This window comes from Aedes albopictus, chromosome 2 (genome assembly GCF_035046485.1).
Source record: "Aedes albopictus strain Foshan chromosome 2, AalbF5, whole genome shotgun sequence".
NCBI classification, from domain to species: domain Eukaryota; kingdom Metazoa; phylum Arthropoda; class Insecta; order Diptera; family Culicidae; genus Aedes; species Aedes albopictus.
The window spans coordinates 122,641,294-122,659,992 of NC_085137.1; the positions used below are offsets into that span (position 1 = coordinate 122,641,294).

General features: G+C 40.5%; 1 protein-coding gene across 1 annotated transcript in view; it reads left to right on the forward strand.

Annotated features, from left to right (window-relative positions):
* The first annotated feature begins 650 nt into the window (after positions 1 to 650).
* The window catches only part of LOC109414896 (uncharacterized), a 62,692-nt gene continuing 44,643 nt past the window's right edge, over positions 651 to 18,699 (forward strand). Inside the window, exons 1-2 of the mRNA XM_062850313.1 lie at positions 651 to 825; positions 881 to 1,060. Of these exons, the coding sequence (XP_062706297.1) occupies positions 666 to 825; positions 881 to 1,060 (340 nt within the window). The 5' untranslated portion in view covers positions 651 to 665. The remainder of the gene's footprint in view (positions 826 to 880; positions 1,061 to 18,699) is intronic.

Sequence of the window (18,699 nt, forward strand, 5' to 3'; positions counted from 1 at the left end):
TTGTAGTTGATACTGTAGTGAACCGATAGTGTATTTATCGTCTACTCTCCTGTGCGAACTACGTGTTAGGCCAAGACTTCAAAAAGTAACGTCAATAGTGATACAATCCAGCATCTGCATGAGCTGCTCGATCGACCAACGCAGAGATGCATGGCAGCTACTGAAGATCATCCCGTTTACTTTGGCGACCACGAAGCCCTCATAGGTAGTGGACACCAACTCCTGTACGGGGTATTTACCCGTCGTTCATATGGTCGCCATTTCTCTGGACCTATCCGAAACCCATTTGCCGTTGCCGGCGGGCTCTCGGTATGGGACCGCTATGATGGTGATAACGCCGTTTAAAACACAGAAATACGCAATGGTATTCCCTTATCGGAAGAACTCGGCGTACCTTCCGTTGAAAGAATCGCATGAGAAATTCTTTTTATTTTTTGAAGGTTTATCAAAACGCCAAATTCAGAGCTTATCTAAACCACGCGGTAATCGAAGGGGCAATAAAATTTCAATTTTGGGGTCGATTGTGGAAATTTTTGTTATAAGTGAGTTAAACTTGAGCCATTCAGTGCCTTGTCTATGCTCAGTTGTTGACTAAGTCAGAGACTAGTTCGTGCTCGCTAGGTGTGCTTGAAGATTTTCATACTCATTTGTTTTTGTATAGGGAAATGAAGTGCTATTTGACAATATTCGTTTTGGGATTAACAATTGTAGGGCAGTTTCAAACGGCATCAGCTGGAAATTGCCTACAATGTGAGAATTGTTCTGAAGAAATAACAGACTACAGCATCAGTGAGCCGTGTGATACCCAATGTGCTGTTTACAAAAGTGCGATAAATGTTACGAGAAAAAAATTGAATCTTATGTGAACAATATTTTTCAGCTGGGATTAATCAGATTGATCGTGGATGTTTCGAAAGTACGGAGAATATTGTGCTGGTTTGCCCGAATGATAACTGCAATTTCCAGCGAATACCATTATGTGAACAATGCACGGATTTGGAAACATGTGGAACTGTTGCATGTGGCAGAGCAGATGACAAGTGCTATGCCGGAAAATTAGGTGAGTGTGTCAAATGTGATTACGCAGTACATGGTGCGCGCGATTTTTTTTTTTTTGCACAACTTGAGGCCGGCCACCTTAAACGCGTATTAAAAATGATTAAATAATAAACCTGTTTATAGTATTTTTTTCTAAGAAAATAAACTTTAAAAGCTCCCTGATGAACCTGGGATTTTTAACGAAATACATGTAAGTAAAAAGAAAATCGAGTTAGGTACTGTTCCTTTTAATTCCACTAAGTCGAGTCAAGTACAAGACACTGAAAACGACCTTACAGTTGAGGTCGAAATACGTTACTGTCAAAGGATTTAAATTCTTGATTGAATAAAAAAAAAATGGTACTTAACCCAATTTTCTTTTTACTTACAGATATACCACTAACATGCCCAGGTTCATCGTCATCACATTGTTGGATTTCTTCGGAAAGCTTAAGGATATTTCATAAATTTTGGTATGGGATTTTATCATAAATTCTTCCATGGATTATTTTTTTTTCAGATATTCATCAATAACATTTTTAAAAATTCTGCTACGATTCTTCTGAAAACTCTTCCAAGAACTTCCACTGGAATCCCTTGGATAATTTTGTCAGGGATTAGAAAAAAAGCTTCATTTTGGTACTGTTCCTGCAGAATTCTTTCAGTTATTCCAACACGAATTTTTCAGAAGTAATTCATGAATTACAAATACTAGAGAAATTGTCAATGATTCTCTGATGAAATTTCTAAAGTTATTTCTGGTGATACTTCCAAGATTGCAGGATTTTTTTATTTTTTATGAACAAAATTCTTTGAAACAATTTCTTAAGTAATCTTTGGGGAAGTTTGAGCAGGAATCTCTTACTCAGCAGAGGAACTCCTTCGAGAGATTCCTAGAAGAACTCTGAAGAGATTACTAGAAGAAATTTATAAGAAATTTTTGGAGGAGTTTAAGAAAAAAATCCTAGAGGAAAAGTCCCTGAGAAGATTTCTCTCACGCTTGAAGAATTTCCTAAGTAAACCCGGAAAATTTTCTGAAGGTATACTTGGAATAATTTCTACAATAATAATAGAATAATATATTCTATAATAGTAAAAATGAATACGATCAGAAATTGTAGATCAAAGTATTGGAGGAATTCTTAAATATGTTTTTCTAAATAAATTTTTGATGGGATTCTTGGAGGATGTTCTGAAGCAAACTTGAAAGAGCTGATGGAGATACTTCTGGAAGAGTTCTTTTAACAATTTCTTGCAAAGTGTCCGAATGCAAATATCTTAAACATTTTCTTAAATAATCGCAAGGAATTCTTAAGGAATGCCTGGAAATTTGAAGAATGCTCTGCAGTTATTCCATGTAGAATTATAAGAAATATTCCTGAATATACGCCAAGAAATAAATACACTTTCTAAAGGAATTTCTTAAGCTATGTCTGAGAGAATCTCTGGAAGAATTTCCAGGATAAAGAAAGGAGCTTCTCGGAAAGCTTCAACAAAAATTGCAGAAAGCAAAAAAATCTGAATTTCTGAAATACATACCCCTCTAACAATCACTAATTTTACAAGCACCTTTACGACGAATTGATTCAGCATGATGCTGAATAACATTTGGATAATTTTCAGCCACAACCTTTGTTCGGGTTTTGTTCACACAAATTTGGAGAAACTTTAAAGCATAGTGTTGTGTACCAACTGAAATGTTTGTTGTTAAATCGTTTTACAAATATATAGTAAAGCTGTTATTCAGCTTTTGCAAAAATGATTAAAAATTAAAAAAATGCAAAATTTTTCAATTTCCATGAGAGTTTATGATTGGAACTTAACGCTGTGAATAAATATTGTGAAATAATAACTACACATAAATTTACCTAAATCCAGATTCAAACTCGAGACCCGTCGATTGCCAGCCGCATGTCTTCCTATCTGCGCCATCCTAGAGATAATTATTGCAGCGCTTAAATCAAAACATAAACTTCCCTTGGTTAAATAATGATCAGACTCTGACTCCCATACAGCAGTGGTGAATTAGCACAACATTATGGTTAACGACTGAACAACAGATTAATTCAGCTGTTGTTCGGTAAAAAAACACGTGTTTTTCATCATGTACTCTGAGTCAAAGTATGATGAAAAGGAAGTGCTTATTTGACTTGTGAAAAACACATTATACAGATACATGTCCTAATTTTTACATGAACTTAACAAGAAGCAGAAAAAAGTCTTGTTAAACAATGTTGTAAAGGAATTACTGCGAGTCGAATAAAAATCTTATTAAAAGCTTGAAACGTGTTTTAAATTATCATTATTGATACCAATGCGATAAGTTGAACATTGGCTACTTTTTCAATTGAAAAAGCATTTGTACAGTAATGTGTACAGCATAATTTTAGTTCAGCTATAATTACTATTATAAAGCAACAATTCAGCATGCATGCTTGTTTGCGGCTGGCGATTGTTAGTTGGGTTGGGCCGTTTGAATTTGGAAAACTTGGGTAACCAGCCCTGATTTCATCATCTTTGGTTACATTTTATAGTTAAATAGACTAGAAGAGGTTCTTAAAACCAGACGAGCTTGGTGATCTAATTGCTACCGCTTCTGATTCATATGTAGAAGGTCCTGGGTTCAATCCCTGGCTCGTCCCTTACCTCCTACTTTGTATCTTTCTATCTACTTTCTCTCTCACTCTCTCTCTCGTACATATACTTCTCATGTATATTCGTATGTTCGTAGCGCGTAGCGATCGCTAGAACCAGAAACGGATTGAAAAAAAAGGCGTTTCCCTTCTTTCCAACTTTCATCACAGCACAGTGTCAATCTATCATACAACGACTACAAGTTATGCAACCAAGCGAACTGTGCCGCTTCAGAGTTGTCTTCACACAATCTATCGCTTTACGCCTGGCATCCTTGCACCAATGCATGATCCATGTGCCAAAAATACCACCAACATCCGCATGACCTTGTGCAGGCGCAAATGATTCAACGGCCTGATGTGGGCGAGCGATTGCAATCATCACTTCCCTCCCCTTCCCCATTGACCTGCAACCTGACGCAGCAGGCGCCATTGTCGCCTAAAAATACAAGACCACCAACGCTCACACACTGAAGATGCCTGTTAGTCCCAAGCAGCTATCTCATTGGTTCCTTATGTGAGTGTAGCTGATCTGGCGATACTGGAGTAGCAAATGCGGGTGGTCAATCAAGCTCAAGCTCAAATAGACTAGAAGAGATTCTTAAAACCATCATAAAGCTAAAATAAAAGGTATTAGGTTTTACTACGGTTCAAAAAACTTCTACAAGATTAACTGCCCATTAAAATGTTACTTGGGCATGACAGCACTTGTCTTACAGCCATTCCATAGAAAAACGATATGGTGCAACTCCAATTGTCGTGAAACTTGGTGACTTAGTAGTTTTTCGAAAATAATTAGACCCATATTTTTTTTCTCGTCATGTTCACTAGAACCGCCTAGTGGCAGCATTTCGAAAAAAAAGTGTCCCACTTTATGTAAGTCTATGTCATAATGATCAATTTTGCCGAAGACACCAGCTGTCTCTAAGTTATCGAGATTCTGAGATATGAGGTTTTGGCTGTTCTTAATTATTATATACGCCGCCGCCGCACAGTGGTACCGCCATAGGCCAAAAATCGAAAATTTGATTTTTTAGTTCATGGGTTAGTATAGTTCTTATAAAACAATGATGTTCCCATGAATATAGAAAAGCTAATTTTATGTAAGTTTCTGTTACATATTTCGCTTGAGAGCATGGGTACTAATATTCAATTTGACATTTTCAAAATATGTTAACAAATATATAACTCTTTTTTGTTGTACACCACGTCTTCGTATAACAAAACCAAGTGGATTTCCAACTGGTTTTCAACGCAAAGAATCAGAATACAGTAAAACCTCCATGAGTCGATATTGAAGGGACCATCGACTCAAGGAAATATCGAGTAGTGGAACAAAAATCCTTTGGGAAGCTTTTTGAGGGGACCATCATAGTAACCCAGAAATTATTTTTCAGTATGGAAAAATTTACCTCCATGAGTCGATATCGAGTCAAGGAACATCGACTAATGGAGGTTCGACTGTAAATGTATATCTGACAAATTCAAAGCACCAAGAAATTAAACTGGATGTTTTTGGATTAATAAGGATGTGAGTAATAAGCACATAATTTCACACTTAGCATATATACACGAAGGAAATTATTTATGATCGCTTCCCTGAACAAATGGAACCACTGTGCGCCGGTGGAATGTGCTTCGGCGCACACGTCTACTACGATTCAGTAAACCACGACAGCACTCAAGCTCACGAGCGATTAAATTCCCACCTTCGCTCTAGGTGTGTCATTTGAGCTAAAACTGAGTGCCAGACAAAATTTCCTTCGCAAGCATTATTGATAGCAATAGCGAGCTTGTCGAATTGCTTATACTTCTTATCGCGCTTATCGGCGGATTCTTCATTTTGTCAATGGCGTCCGAGTGTTTACGATCTACGAAAGCATTAGATTACTGTCATAAACTTGACTATGGGTTGATAAGCTTTCCAAAACAGATTGCCAAACTGGAACTGGCGTCTGCGTCGTCTGTCACGTCGATGCTGGTGGTCGTGACTAACTTTCCGAAAGGCGAGCTTGATTTCTTGATTACGACTATAGATCTGGGGCTCTTAACTCCAAGCTAGTTTGGATGAATTTACCTAATATTGTCAATTAGAATCAATAACTTTCCAAAAGATTTCATATATGCAATGGAGGCATTTCAGGAAGTTTCAGAGTAGTTTTGGCGGGATCCATAGGCCTTACGGAGGCGTTTTCGGAGGTTTTGAAGGGTCTCAAGTGTGTTACATAAAGTGCGAGGGGTTTTAAGGGAATTTTAGAGGCATTTCAGGCACTTTTGAAGCATTTCCGGCGGAATGCAGAGGCGTTACGGAAGCGTTATGGAGTTTTCGGGGGTTTCGAAGCGCCGCAAGTACGTTACATGGGGTCTGACGGGGTTTTAGGGTGGTGATCTACGAGGCATTTCATGAAAGTTTCAGTGCAATTCCGGTGGGATTCAGAGGCGTTACGGAAGCGTTACGGAGGAGTTTTTGGGGGTTTTACATGAGGTCCGAGGGGGTTTTAGGGGGATTTTGGAGCCATTTCAGGAAGTTTCAGATCATATTCGGCTGGATTCAGAGGCGTTACGGAAGCATTACGGAGGAATTTTCGCGGGTTTCGGAGCGCCTCAGGTGCGTTACATGGGGTCCGGGGAGGTTTAAGGGGAATTTTTGAGGCATTTTAGGATGTTTGAGAGCATTTTCGGCGGGATTCAGAGACGTTACGGAAGCGTTACGGATGAGTTTTTGGGAGTTTCTGAGTGTCTCAGGGTTTTAGGTGGATTTTTGAGGCGTTTCAGGAAGTTGCAGAGGATTTTCAGGGACCCCATCAAAAAATCCTTTGAAACGCCCCTAAAATGTTATAAGATTTAAAGATGTTCTTGAAACACCCTGATACGACCCTGATCTAGCATACCGCGAAACGCCCCTGAAATGGTATCATACGTCCCTAAAATCTCCAGAAACGCCCTTGCAATGCTCCTGAAACCTCCTGAAATTCGCTGAAATTACACTCAAATGCCGTGAAACGTCCGTCAAACCCCTTGTAACGCCTTTTAAAGGCTCTTGAGATCTGCTGAATTCCCTTTAAAGCACCCTGAAACGTCCCAGAAACCCCCTAAATTCTATCAAAAAGCCCCTGAATTTCCCGTAATCCCATGAAAACGCCAACGAAACCTGGCATAACGCCCTTAAAAGACACCCCAGGCTCTGAAACAACCCCCTGAAATGCCCCTGAAGCCCCTTGGAACCCCCTTTTTCTGGGCTCTTTGGAAACTTTATGGAAACCCCCTTAGCCCCACCTCAAATGCCCAGGAGCAAAACCTGTTCTCACGAATTAGATACCCTCATTACAGACCAAGCATAATTAATGCACAAATTTTCCTTATTTTATGCCTTTTTTAATTTATTCACATTTTTTAATTTATGTGCATAAATTGTGGTTTTAGTGTATTTGGAAAATGTCGTTCATCACCACTACCATGGAGTTTAGAGCCTTAGATCAGATCTATAGTCGTAACACTTAATTTGGGGTTATACACAGCCCCTCCGACCCTAGAGGTCTAAGGTAAGCACAATATCTGCCATGCAAGCCAGCCTCTACAAGTGTTACATGTAAGCTAATGTATCTAACATAAAATGCTTAAAACTGTCAAGTAATAACCTAACATTTTGCATAAATCGTTTATTCAGATGGTAATCAACAAATCATCTTATTGAATGCCTTAAAAATTGCCTGAATTTACTTGCTTGATGGATGGCTGTCAAATATCAACAAAAGCGCATATTATGCCATAAAATCTGGGGTAATTTAGCAAAATTGTGACGTGCTATGGGACATATCCGAACCCGGATTTAGATAAAGTGGCCTAAAATCTGTCAGAGACATACAGACAAAAGAATGTTTCGCTGTGAATCCATCAAAGTACCTCTGAATTTGTCATCATTAAATGATAAGGTGTTCCCATTAAAGCCTATCGAAATGGTTATTGGTAAGGCAAGAAGAAGGAATTTTGTCCACAATAAAAAGATACTTTGGACACCATCAGAAAGGGCTGTGGCGGCGATTGAAATCAATATCCGGGTCAGATAATATGTACCACAGTTAACTGTACCTTATCATACAGTACTGTAGAGGCGTGGCTCAAAAATAAGCCACTTTTAAGAATGGGCTAGATTGTATACATTCCTTAAGATCGGGTCTACATTTTTTGTTACAATTCGGGTGGCTTACGTCATCGAATACGACAAACATGGTTATCGTTCATTATATACCTGTAGCAAGTATTGGTTGATCAGGTTTTATTATCTCACAGGGTACCATCCATTGATGAATAATCGCGGATGCGTTGCTCACTACAGTAGATGTTTGATAACTAGAACACATTTACGTTCCACACATTCACTTTTTGTTGCAATTATGATGGAATTACCAACAATCCATGGAAAAACGGAATTTGTATTACTTAGACATACTTTCCGGAAGATGTGGATGTTGAAGCTCCACCAGAAGTAGCAAATGTCTCTTATTGCAGAAAGCTGAATGAAGCTTTCATCATTGGTTGTGATGCAAATGCTCATCATACAATATGGGCTACACTTCTTAGATTTCATTTCAAGAATTCAAGTCGATTAATGTAACAGAGGTGATTAACCTACCTTTACAAATGCTTACTTACCTTACCGGTCAGGATAAGGCCTGAGTGGTCTCTCCTGTACATAGTAGCCGTCTCCATTCTACTCGGCCCATGTCTATGTGTCTCCAGTTTCTGCGAAGGGTTCGCCAATCGTCCTCCACTTGATCGACCCACCTAGCACGCTGCACTCCACGTCGTGTTGTACCGGTCGGATGACTCTCGAGAACCATTTTAGTCGGGTTGCTATCCGACATCCTGATGACGTGACCCGCCCATTGTAGCCTCCCGATTTTCGCGGTATCGTCTCAAATTTGCGAACTATAATATCAATATCATCAGCGAAACCAAGCAACGGAACGGACTTCGTGAAAATCGTCCCACTCGTGTTTATCCCCGCTCTCCTAATTACACCCTCTAACGCAATGTTGAACAGCAAGCACGAAAGACCATCACATTACCGTGACCCTCTGCGAGATTCGAAGGGGCTCGAGAGAGTGTCCCTGATACTCGAACTACGCACATCACTCAATCCATCGTCGCCTTGATCAATCGTATCAGTTTATCCGGGAATCCGTATTCGTGCATAATCTGCCATAGCTGTTCTCGATCGATTGTATCATACGCCGATTTGAAATCGATGAACAGGTGATATTTATTTATTTATTTATTTATTTATTTATTTTTCTACATCTTCAGTAAGGATACTGTACAGACTGATTTATATACCTACTTACTATCTAATTTGATTACTATCGCTTGTAATCTACACTGAACGCTTTACATACAGAAAAAAAAACATACACATTATTCAACATTTCAATATATCTGACAAAACATTAAAATAAAATAGTACAATTCATAATTTCAAACAAGTGGAAGCCGAATTTCAAATTGAAAATCAAAATCGTTCAAAACCATTTTTAAATAGATCGAATAAAACGGTCCGGACACCATGTTGTTTCGGTGTGCTCTTTGAATTCACGGTAGCGTATTCCTTTTGGCCAGGTTAATGAGTTCAAAGCTTTATCTCGACACCTTTTATCGATTTCAACTTTAAAAGATATAAAGTCCAGTGAAGAAGCATCTTTCCAGGTAGGTTTGAGGCAGTTGATCGCATAGATTTCATTCACACAAAGAGCATCGCTGACCATTCGTTTGACTTCATCCTCGCTAACGTCAACCGCAATGTTCGAAAGGTAGAGTTTGAAAGTTTCGTTACGCCCATTAGGAACCTCAACACGATCCTCGATACGATCAGCCGTAGACATTGACACATCGGGTGCAATTTTCGTCTATGATAGTAGTGAAACATCTTTCGGAGGTGATGATAATGCATCACACGAGGCAGCATTCGATGAAATATGAAATGAAGTTTTCAATGTACCGATCGTTCCATTCAACTGATTTACCATTTCACTCAAGTTTGCAATTTCACTTCGAATGCTATCAACCACTTTAACATCTGGAGTCTCCAACGCCCTCGCTGCATTAACGGTAGAGCGGAAACGCATATTTTCCATCAAGGTTTGGCAGTCTTCGCACATCCACATAATACTTCTATTCAGGCATGAATCAGCTTCACTATCCGATAGTCCAACACATTTTGCATGAAATCGACGAATACTTTCGCAGAAGCCTTCGCACACAACCAAGATATCTCCAGCAGATAAAACGTTTCGGCATTCACAGCATTTTGGTTCCATTCTGTCGCACCCTATTTTGGAACGAGACTTTGCTATTCAACGGTAGATGGCGTGTAGCAAGTATTTACACATACAGAGTCCGATGCAAATAACAACGATGATGATGATGGCTATTGTTTTGACGAAGATTCCACCAGAACAGATTTTTTTCTCAGTCAATTTCGGTACAAACAAGCAATTAACGTATTTGACTCCACGGGCACTGGTAATGTAGGACGACAGTCACCAATCAATCGATCGACAAGCTCGATTCAAACGGTAAAACGCACGCAAAACGTTGTTTCAATAGAGCGGTAAAACAAGCACAATCGTCTAGCAAGCAGACATACATTATGTGGGTACGTTGTATTCGCGGCATTTCTGCTACACCTGGCGGATGGCGAACATCTGGTCCGCTGTTGCGCGTTCACCCATAAATCCAGCCTGGTATTATCCCACGAACTCTCTTGCAATCGGTGATAGACGGCGGCATAAAATTTGAGAGAGTATCTTGTAGGCAGCGCTCAGTAGTGTGATCGCGCGTTAGTTCCCGTAATCCAACTTGTCGCCCTTTTTGTAGATGGGCCGCACGATACCTTCCATCCATTCCTCCGGTAATACTTCCTCCTCCCCAATCTTGGTAATGACCCAGTGTAGTGCTCTCACCAGTGTTTCTCCACCGTATTTTAGAAGCTCGCTTGGTAGTTGATCTGCTCCAGCGTCTTTGTTGTTTTTCAACCGGCCAACCTCCTCCTCAATCTCTTGATGGTCAAGGGTCGGAAGTCTTTCGTCCTGTGCACATACTCCTAGATCTGTTACCACGCCACCTTCGGTACTTGTAACGTCGCCATTGAGGTGCTCATCGTAATGCTGCCGCCAACTCTCGACCACCTCACGCTCGCTCGTGAGAATATTCCCGTGATTATCTCGGCACATGTCGGCTTGTGGCACAAAGCCTCTGCGCGAGCGATTCAGCTTCTCGTAGAACTTTCGTGTGTCCTTAGCGTGGTACAGCTCTTCCATCGCTTTGTGATCTCGTTCTTGCTGCTGGCGCTTCTTCATCCGGAAGCCTGAGTTCTGCCTGTTCCGCGCCTGTTTGTAGCGTGCTACATTCGCTCTCGTACGGTGTTGCAGCATTCTCGCCCATGCTGCATTATTCTCGTTTTTCAACTGTTCACATTCACCGACGTACAAGTCGTTTCTGTGATTCGGAGTCGCGAAGCCTAGTGCTGTAGCCGAGGTGGATCGGATGTCGGATGTTTTGAGCGCATGCATACAGCGACCAAATAGTGATCCGAATCTATATTCGCACTGCGGTATGTGCGGACATTGGTTATATCAGAGAAGAATTTACCGTCGATTAGAACGTGGTCGATTTGGTTTTCTGTTTGATGGTCGGGTGATCTCCAGGTGGCTTTATGGATATCTTTGCGGGGGAAGAAGGTGCTTCGGACTACCATACCACGGGAGGCTGCAAAGTTTACGCATCGCTGGCCGTTATCATTCGATACGGCGTGCAGGCTATTTCGCCAGATTACCGGTCTGTACATTTCCTCCCTTCCTACCTGCGCGTTCATGTCGCCGACAACGATTTTCACGTCACGCGGCGAGCACCCATCGTATGTTTGCTCTAACTGCGCGTAGAACGCTTCTTTCTCGTCATCGGGTCTCCCTTCGTGTGGGCAGTGGACGTTGATGATGCTGTAGTTGAAGAAACGGCCCTTAACTCTCAACATGCACATCCTTGCGTTGATCGGCTGCCACCCGATCACACGTTGTCGCATCTTGCCCAACACTATAAATCCTGTTCCCAGTTCATTGGTGGTGCCACAGCTTTGGTAGAAAGTAGCCGCTCGATGCCCGCTTTTCTGTCACACTTTCTGTCCAGTCCAACAAAGTTCCTGCAACGCCACGATGTCGAAGTTGCGGGGATGTAGTTCGTCACATCCTGCGTCACATCCTGCGAAACCTAGTGACTTGCAATTCCATGTTCCAAGTTTCCAATCGTAGTCCTTATTTCGTCGCGTAGGTCTTTGCCGATTGTATCGAGTCGTATTTTCTCCTATGTTATTCGCAATGGGGATTTTTACGGGTGGCTTATTGGGCCTACGCCAACACTCCTGTCTCGCCGGAGGGCCATCGTGCCAGTTCTGTTTAACGTCCCAACCAACACTGGGACGACCACGCTGATGGGGCTACCACTTTGGATCTAGCTGGTCGTGATGCAGCATTTCTTACTCAGCCGCTGGACGCCAGATCATACGCTGTTACAGCCTTCGTGAACAGACACTCGAGACGTACCTCCTCAATCTAGCTGAAGTCAGAAGGACAACAGTGCCCAGGCTGCGCTACCAGCTAAGCACACAACTCTTAGCTGGCGGTATTTATCATCGCTTGACCCGTGGAAGCATGAGGTAGGAACTCGTGAGGACCAGAGCTATGTTGGACGCTCTCCTTATCGAGTCACCGTTTTGCAGCCCTGTTTAGTAGAATCTTACCACTGAAACAGGTGGTCCGTAGTGTTCCCAGCTAACACAAAGTCATATATGATGTTATATAGGATGCTAAAGTATTGGCCATTTGCGTACATGCTTCCATTTACCTGTGTGTAAAGTGTACGCATATCGCCTCCACTTTAGCATCCTATTTAACATCATATGTTCGATCGTGTTTATGCTGGGTTATTCTTAGCCAATCAAAACAACCGCTACCGACACTACACAGCTATCTAGGCTGATCGGGAAAAGAAATTAACATTGATGCTTAATTTCTTAACGAGCCCGTTCAGCCGGATTCATTGACCCTTGCTGAAATTTATCCTATGTTTCATTTAAAAAATCTTTCACGAGGTCCTAAAAAAACTCCCAGTGATTCTTAAAGATTTTTTTTTCTTCTCATTTAACAATTATTGTATGAGATGAAAGATTTTCTTTGAGAATCTCTGTGAGTTTTTTTTTCGGGACTAGGAGAGATATAGTAATTCCGACCACTTAGACTTGAGATAAAGATTGCAAATTTTGACACAAAATAAAATTGAGTTTTGACCAAATCATTATTGTTTTCCATCAAACTTGTACTGAAATTTAAAACGTATAGAGTACCAAGCCACTTGGGCAGTGGCTGGTATTTTGGGCAGTTTCTGGCTCCGAAGCAATTGAGATGAAATTTTGTGCACGGCTAGATACTGTAAGTATCTCACCGCGCTCCAAAAATATGTCAATTGATTCAAAATTGGCTGAGTTATAGCAGTAAAGTGCCCAAAATAGAAGCCTTGTCGAGATGGTTCCACTTCCCTAGGAATAAAACGTTTTTGGCAAAGTGTTGTGAAAAAAGGAGAGCAAAGTTGTGTTCCAAATATGGGTAGACAAAATCGGGTCACTAAGGTATTACATACCCATTTTTAAGTCAATACTACACAATGCTGGAGTCCGCTTGGTGCAATAAATAATTCGGCCGTGATTCGACCCATTTACTCCTGTGTGTGTGCATTGATTACACAGTGCGACCCGATAACACGCGGTATGCCTTAATCAATGGATAATGCGAGGGCACAGTCTATAAGTTTGGCCTGATAGATTAGCCGTAACTTATAAAAGAGTGTGCTATCGCAGACAATTCAGTTCCAAATTCAGTTATTAGCCAGGTAGAGTGGTACGAATATTTTAATGCGGGCAAAAGCATTGACATGAAAATGTGCCACTCGAAGAAAGTGATTAGGGCTTGGCTGTTTGCCATACTGATGTTGGGTTCTTTTGATCAATATCAAGCTCAACGCATTTGTGTAGCATGTACAGATTGTCCAGAGGAAGCAAGTGGCATCGAAACAACTGATCGTTGCGGTTCATTTCAATTTCCAGAGAATTGTGTCATTTTTATAAGTGCGGTGGTACCATTTCAAAGTGAAGAAAAAATAAGCTACATTGTTCATACTTTTTAGATAGAGAAGGTCTTGTAGAACGTGGATGTCTGGGTAGCCCAAATATAATTATTCGTTTAAAATCGTGTGGAGAGGACAGATGTAATACAGACCGTGTACCTATTTGTGAAGAATGTTCCGATTTGGAAGACTGCAATTCTGTACCATGTGGCAAACTAGATGATGAATGCTACGCGAGTAAATCAGGTATGTTTTCGATTTTCTATTATCACCATTAAGCTGTAGACAAACAAACTAATAAAGTGAACTATGGCGAAACTTAGTGATTAAAATCTTTTGAACGAATCTATCTCGTAATCACAGAAAGCAGTTGAACTAATGGTAAATGTCTTGAAATAACCGGCTTAGTATCTAGGACTATGAAGTGAGGAACAAGCAAAGCCAATTGTGTGTATAAATTGTATACACGCTCAGAAAACCGTTCTGATAAACGTGAACAAACAAACGCAAATATGAGAACAAGCAAATATACACCGTGAGCTGGAACTAGTTCCAGCTGTCAATATGGGCGTTCTAGAAACCGTGACATCTAGTTCACGGTGTACATTTCTTATTGTTGTTATGGTTGCTATGCATAGTTCCCGTTTGTTCCCGTTGCCGTGACTGGGAGTGCACGTATATCGGAACGGATTTTTTTGCGTGTACATTGTACCGAATCCATATGGGACTATTCACTTGTTCTAAAAGTGCAATTATAGCAGCTCATACGTTTCTAGTCAATCATGCCGTCAGACTAGTTCCTATAGTCAGTTGTGATGGGTAGGAAATGTTCGAATGTGATGGTTGTTGTTATCATTAGAGACCGAGAATACCTCTGCATCTCCACAATCAGGAGGAGTTTTTGCTAGTTGAGAAGATTGTGAGGGTATGTATACAGATATGCTGAAAATAGAATTCGCAATCGAAATCTATTCCAACATTCTATCAAGCAAAATTGAGCAAACGAATTACAGTTTTACTTTGGAACCAGCACTGACAAAGTTGAGCGATTCATTTGTAAACTTGTTCCCGCTGCTGGTGCTACGCACTATGGACCACCTGCTCCGGGGGTCAAAGTCCACCAAACAGGTAACCCCAATCCAAGGTTTTCAGGTGACCCGTGTTGATGATGAATGGTTGAGGGGGTTTAAAACATGCTCGATCTTAAAGGACAAACGTCTTGCAGTCCCGCTTCAACAGTGCATCAGAACTTCAGACGCACAAATCTCAAGAAGCAAGATTAAAACAACAGTGCATTTTATTATTCTGGTCTTGCTCACTTGTAATAAGCTTAAAATAAGAAGTTCAGGTGCACTGTTTTCTTTTTACGAAGAGATTTGTGCTTTCGAAATCGTGAGTAGGTGCCAAAGTCGGCCATTGTGGCGGCCATTTTGGGATTCTAACAAGTCTGTCCTTAACAGAGCCCGTACCGTTGGTAGATCACCTTTCTGGGTTGCGTTGCGGTGAAAGATCTACCAAACCGAACCCTAGTTCTAACTGCTTCCAACTATGGAACAGCCTATTTTAAAGGAAAAACTTTGCCCCTTTTTCATTTCATACCGTGGTAAAAGTGATAGGTCTCGGGTTGGTGCTGGACGAGATGTATCTTGAAACAAGGGAAAAAGGGATTAGTAATTCTAATCTTTTATTCGATGTTCACTGATTTGAGGCAGTAGGGACTAGAGTTCCGATGCATGGTCAATATCGGTATCATCCTTGACTTTATCGTTAAGGGATCCGATTTTGTCTATCAATCAAAAACTGTAACAAAACCGAATACTTTGTAACTTCTCAATGGTGATAAAGTAATACGACATGCACTATACAAAGGACACGGGGTATACCACAATAGATCAAATATTGGTCGCCGTGATTATGTCCCGAACAGAGATAAAGTCTGGATTGTGCTCTCATAGTTTTAAAGTGAAGTATATTGTGAATTTACTGACTTCTCATAGAGTGATACCTATACGTTACCCTTGAATTTCGGTGCATTAAAAAGTATTCGGAGCACCCGCACAAGGCTTTCCTTTTTTTTCTCGTGGCTGTGATTAACCAATCGCAACTGAGTGCTGCAATGTCCCTTTCATCTTTCGCGACTAAGGACTTGGAAGAAATTGTCATCCGGCAGGGATTCCAAAGGGAAGTGTTTGTAAAGTGACTGTGTTCCGTTTTAGTGATGTACAGGGGGTGACCAAAATGTTTAGGATAGGCAACTTTTTTTTCTCTCATAAAAAAGTTCAACATGCTGTAACTTTTCATAAAGTGCATCAAAAATTCTCAAATTTTGACTGTTTGTCAACCAATTATGTGCATCATTGGTACAAATTTGAGCTCGATTGGTTAATCTTTCACGAAGCTAGAACCGTTCTCTAAAACACTAATTTTTAGACATTTAATCTTTGAGCTGTCATATCTCGGCGACCAGTGAACCGAATTGAATGAAATTTTGAGCGATTATCAACAATATATTAATGCTTAAAAATTCTTCAAAACATAGGTTCTTTTCGAACATTGATTTTGTGAGATTATTAAGGGAATTTCTTTGTCAGTTGTTCTTGCAACATAGCATGGCATGCTTTGATGACATTTAATTACCAGGACTGTTCAGCAAGCACATAACTATAACATGAAAATGCTCTATTAAAGAATTCAAAAAAGTCAACCTTACCACAGTATTCACAAATCATAGGGGTGAGTAATTTCGAAATCATCATGGTAGAGGTGAGCTGCGCTCCCGTTATCTCAGACATTAGCTATTGAAGGGTTACTATTCGTTCCGTACGCTATGACCGCTCAGCACTAAAGTGCAGAACTTCCGGACTACACCAAAAATGTGTAACACTTACACATTCACAAAATCAGCTCCTGCGTCCGCAAAATCGTGAAATTTGCAAAAAAAAAATGTACGGAAATATAGCTAGGTTTACTAGTAAACAAAAAAAATATCAAAATTTCAATCTAGAAGAGTGTACGAGCTGTTTTTTTTGAATGTGTAACTGTTACACATGTTTGTGTGGTCTGGAAATTATGCACTTATGAGAAGGCCTTACACATATTAGATGCTGAGCGGTTTTAGCGTGCTTGGAATCTACACCGAAACAAAAATTCTCCTCCACTGGACCCGATCCAGAGCCAACCGCTTTTAGTGCCCCTTGATGAATGTCCTCTTCAACTGCAAAGAGTGCGCGGCCTGCCTTGGAGCAGACAGCATTTCTCTGGTTTTCTACTGAATAATACCATAGTAGACCGGCCCACATTTGTATGAAGCGAAAAAAAAGTTTTCAAAATTCACGGGGCACCCTCTGGAATCGTGCCTTGGGATGAGAAGAACAATCTGTGAAAGATTCAGCTCAATCGGTTAAAAACTGAGCTGGCGCAAATGAGTTGAAGGTTTGTATGGGATTCTTAGTCCAAATATATGGGAAATTGGATGACCTCCAGTCTCTCATACAGCACGCCGGTTTGGCGAGTTCGATTTGACTCAGAATTGAAAGAATAGCAGTTGATACCCTAATGAACAACTTTGTAGAAGACCATATCATGATAAAACTTCATTTAGTTGCGGTTTTAGCCAACGAAACCAGGATTAGGACATCTTCCCCCGCTTATTCTCGGCTGTTACATACAGCACGTGTTTGCCGTTCGAAACTTGCTCACTACATCATAGGCGGCTATGTTGTCCTTCATTTCCATTGCTCACGCATGTGGGTGAGTATCGAGACAATGTAGAATTACATAGCTGCCTATGATGTAGCGCGCAAGCTACGGCCGACCAACACGTGCTGCATATAACAACCGAGAGTAAACGGGGGAAGATGTCCTCATCCTGGTTTCTTTGGCTAAAACCGCAACTAAATTGAGTTTTATCATGATATGTGTAGTAAACAGTCGTTCAAACTCGTGTTTGAACAAGAAAACTGAAAAAATCAACCGACCAACTGTACCTCCACATTGGAGACATCCGTCTGTCGCAAAACTCGTTAACAAACTGAATTCGAGGTTTCACACGAACGACCTATCAGCCAACTTCGTCCCCATTCACCCACACAAACACATTCAAAGCCTTCGCCGATGCCGGCGGCACTCTCCCTTCTTTTTTTTTGGGTACCGTACATCCAGTCAGCTTCATTCACACAACGGTGTACATAAGGGCGCTTGCATGTGTCGGTGAATCATCAACCATCACCGATCTGGTCGCGTATTGCGACTGACTCTGCGGCTGGTGATCATGCAGACAGCAGGCAAACTGTTCATGTTCGGCTTTGGCGGTACGTATCCCGATCATATGGATAAACCAAAATCGATTCTTCTCTAGCAAATAAACACATTTTACAATTTATTAAATTAATTTCATAGTTAAGCCTCTATACACTACAATCGCTTTCTTCTCTACTCTTGGAAATATTGCATAAAAAGCATTTAAATTATAATTCAATCCTGAATTAGGCAAGATTAAATTTCAATTAAGTTCAATTTGGAACAAATTTCATTAAATATTGTTCAATTTGACATAAGCTTCCACTAAGTAAGAAATTATATTTACCCACTTTTACTATATTTCTATCTGGTTTTGGTGAAATTCATTATTATTTCCTTTTGTGTAAATTGTATTCTACTTTCCTTAAAAAAAACTTGTATTTCACCTAGCATGCAGTTTGTAACACCACTTGGCAATGACAATTGAGAATTTATAAATTGTATCTTGTAAAGGTTGACTTAAAACCCCAAAATTCATTTACAAAAATTCACTTTCTTATTTTAACAAGTTCTTTTTTTTTTTGACATACATATACAGTGCCGATTCGTTCGTTGGGGA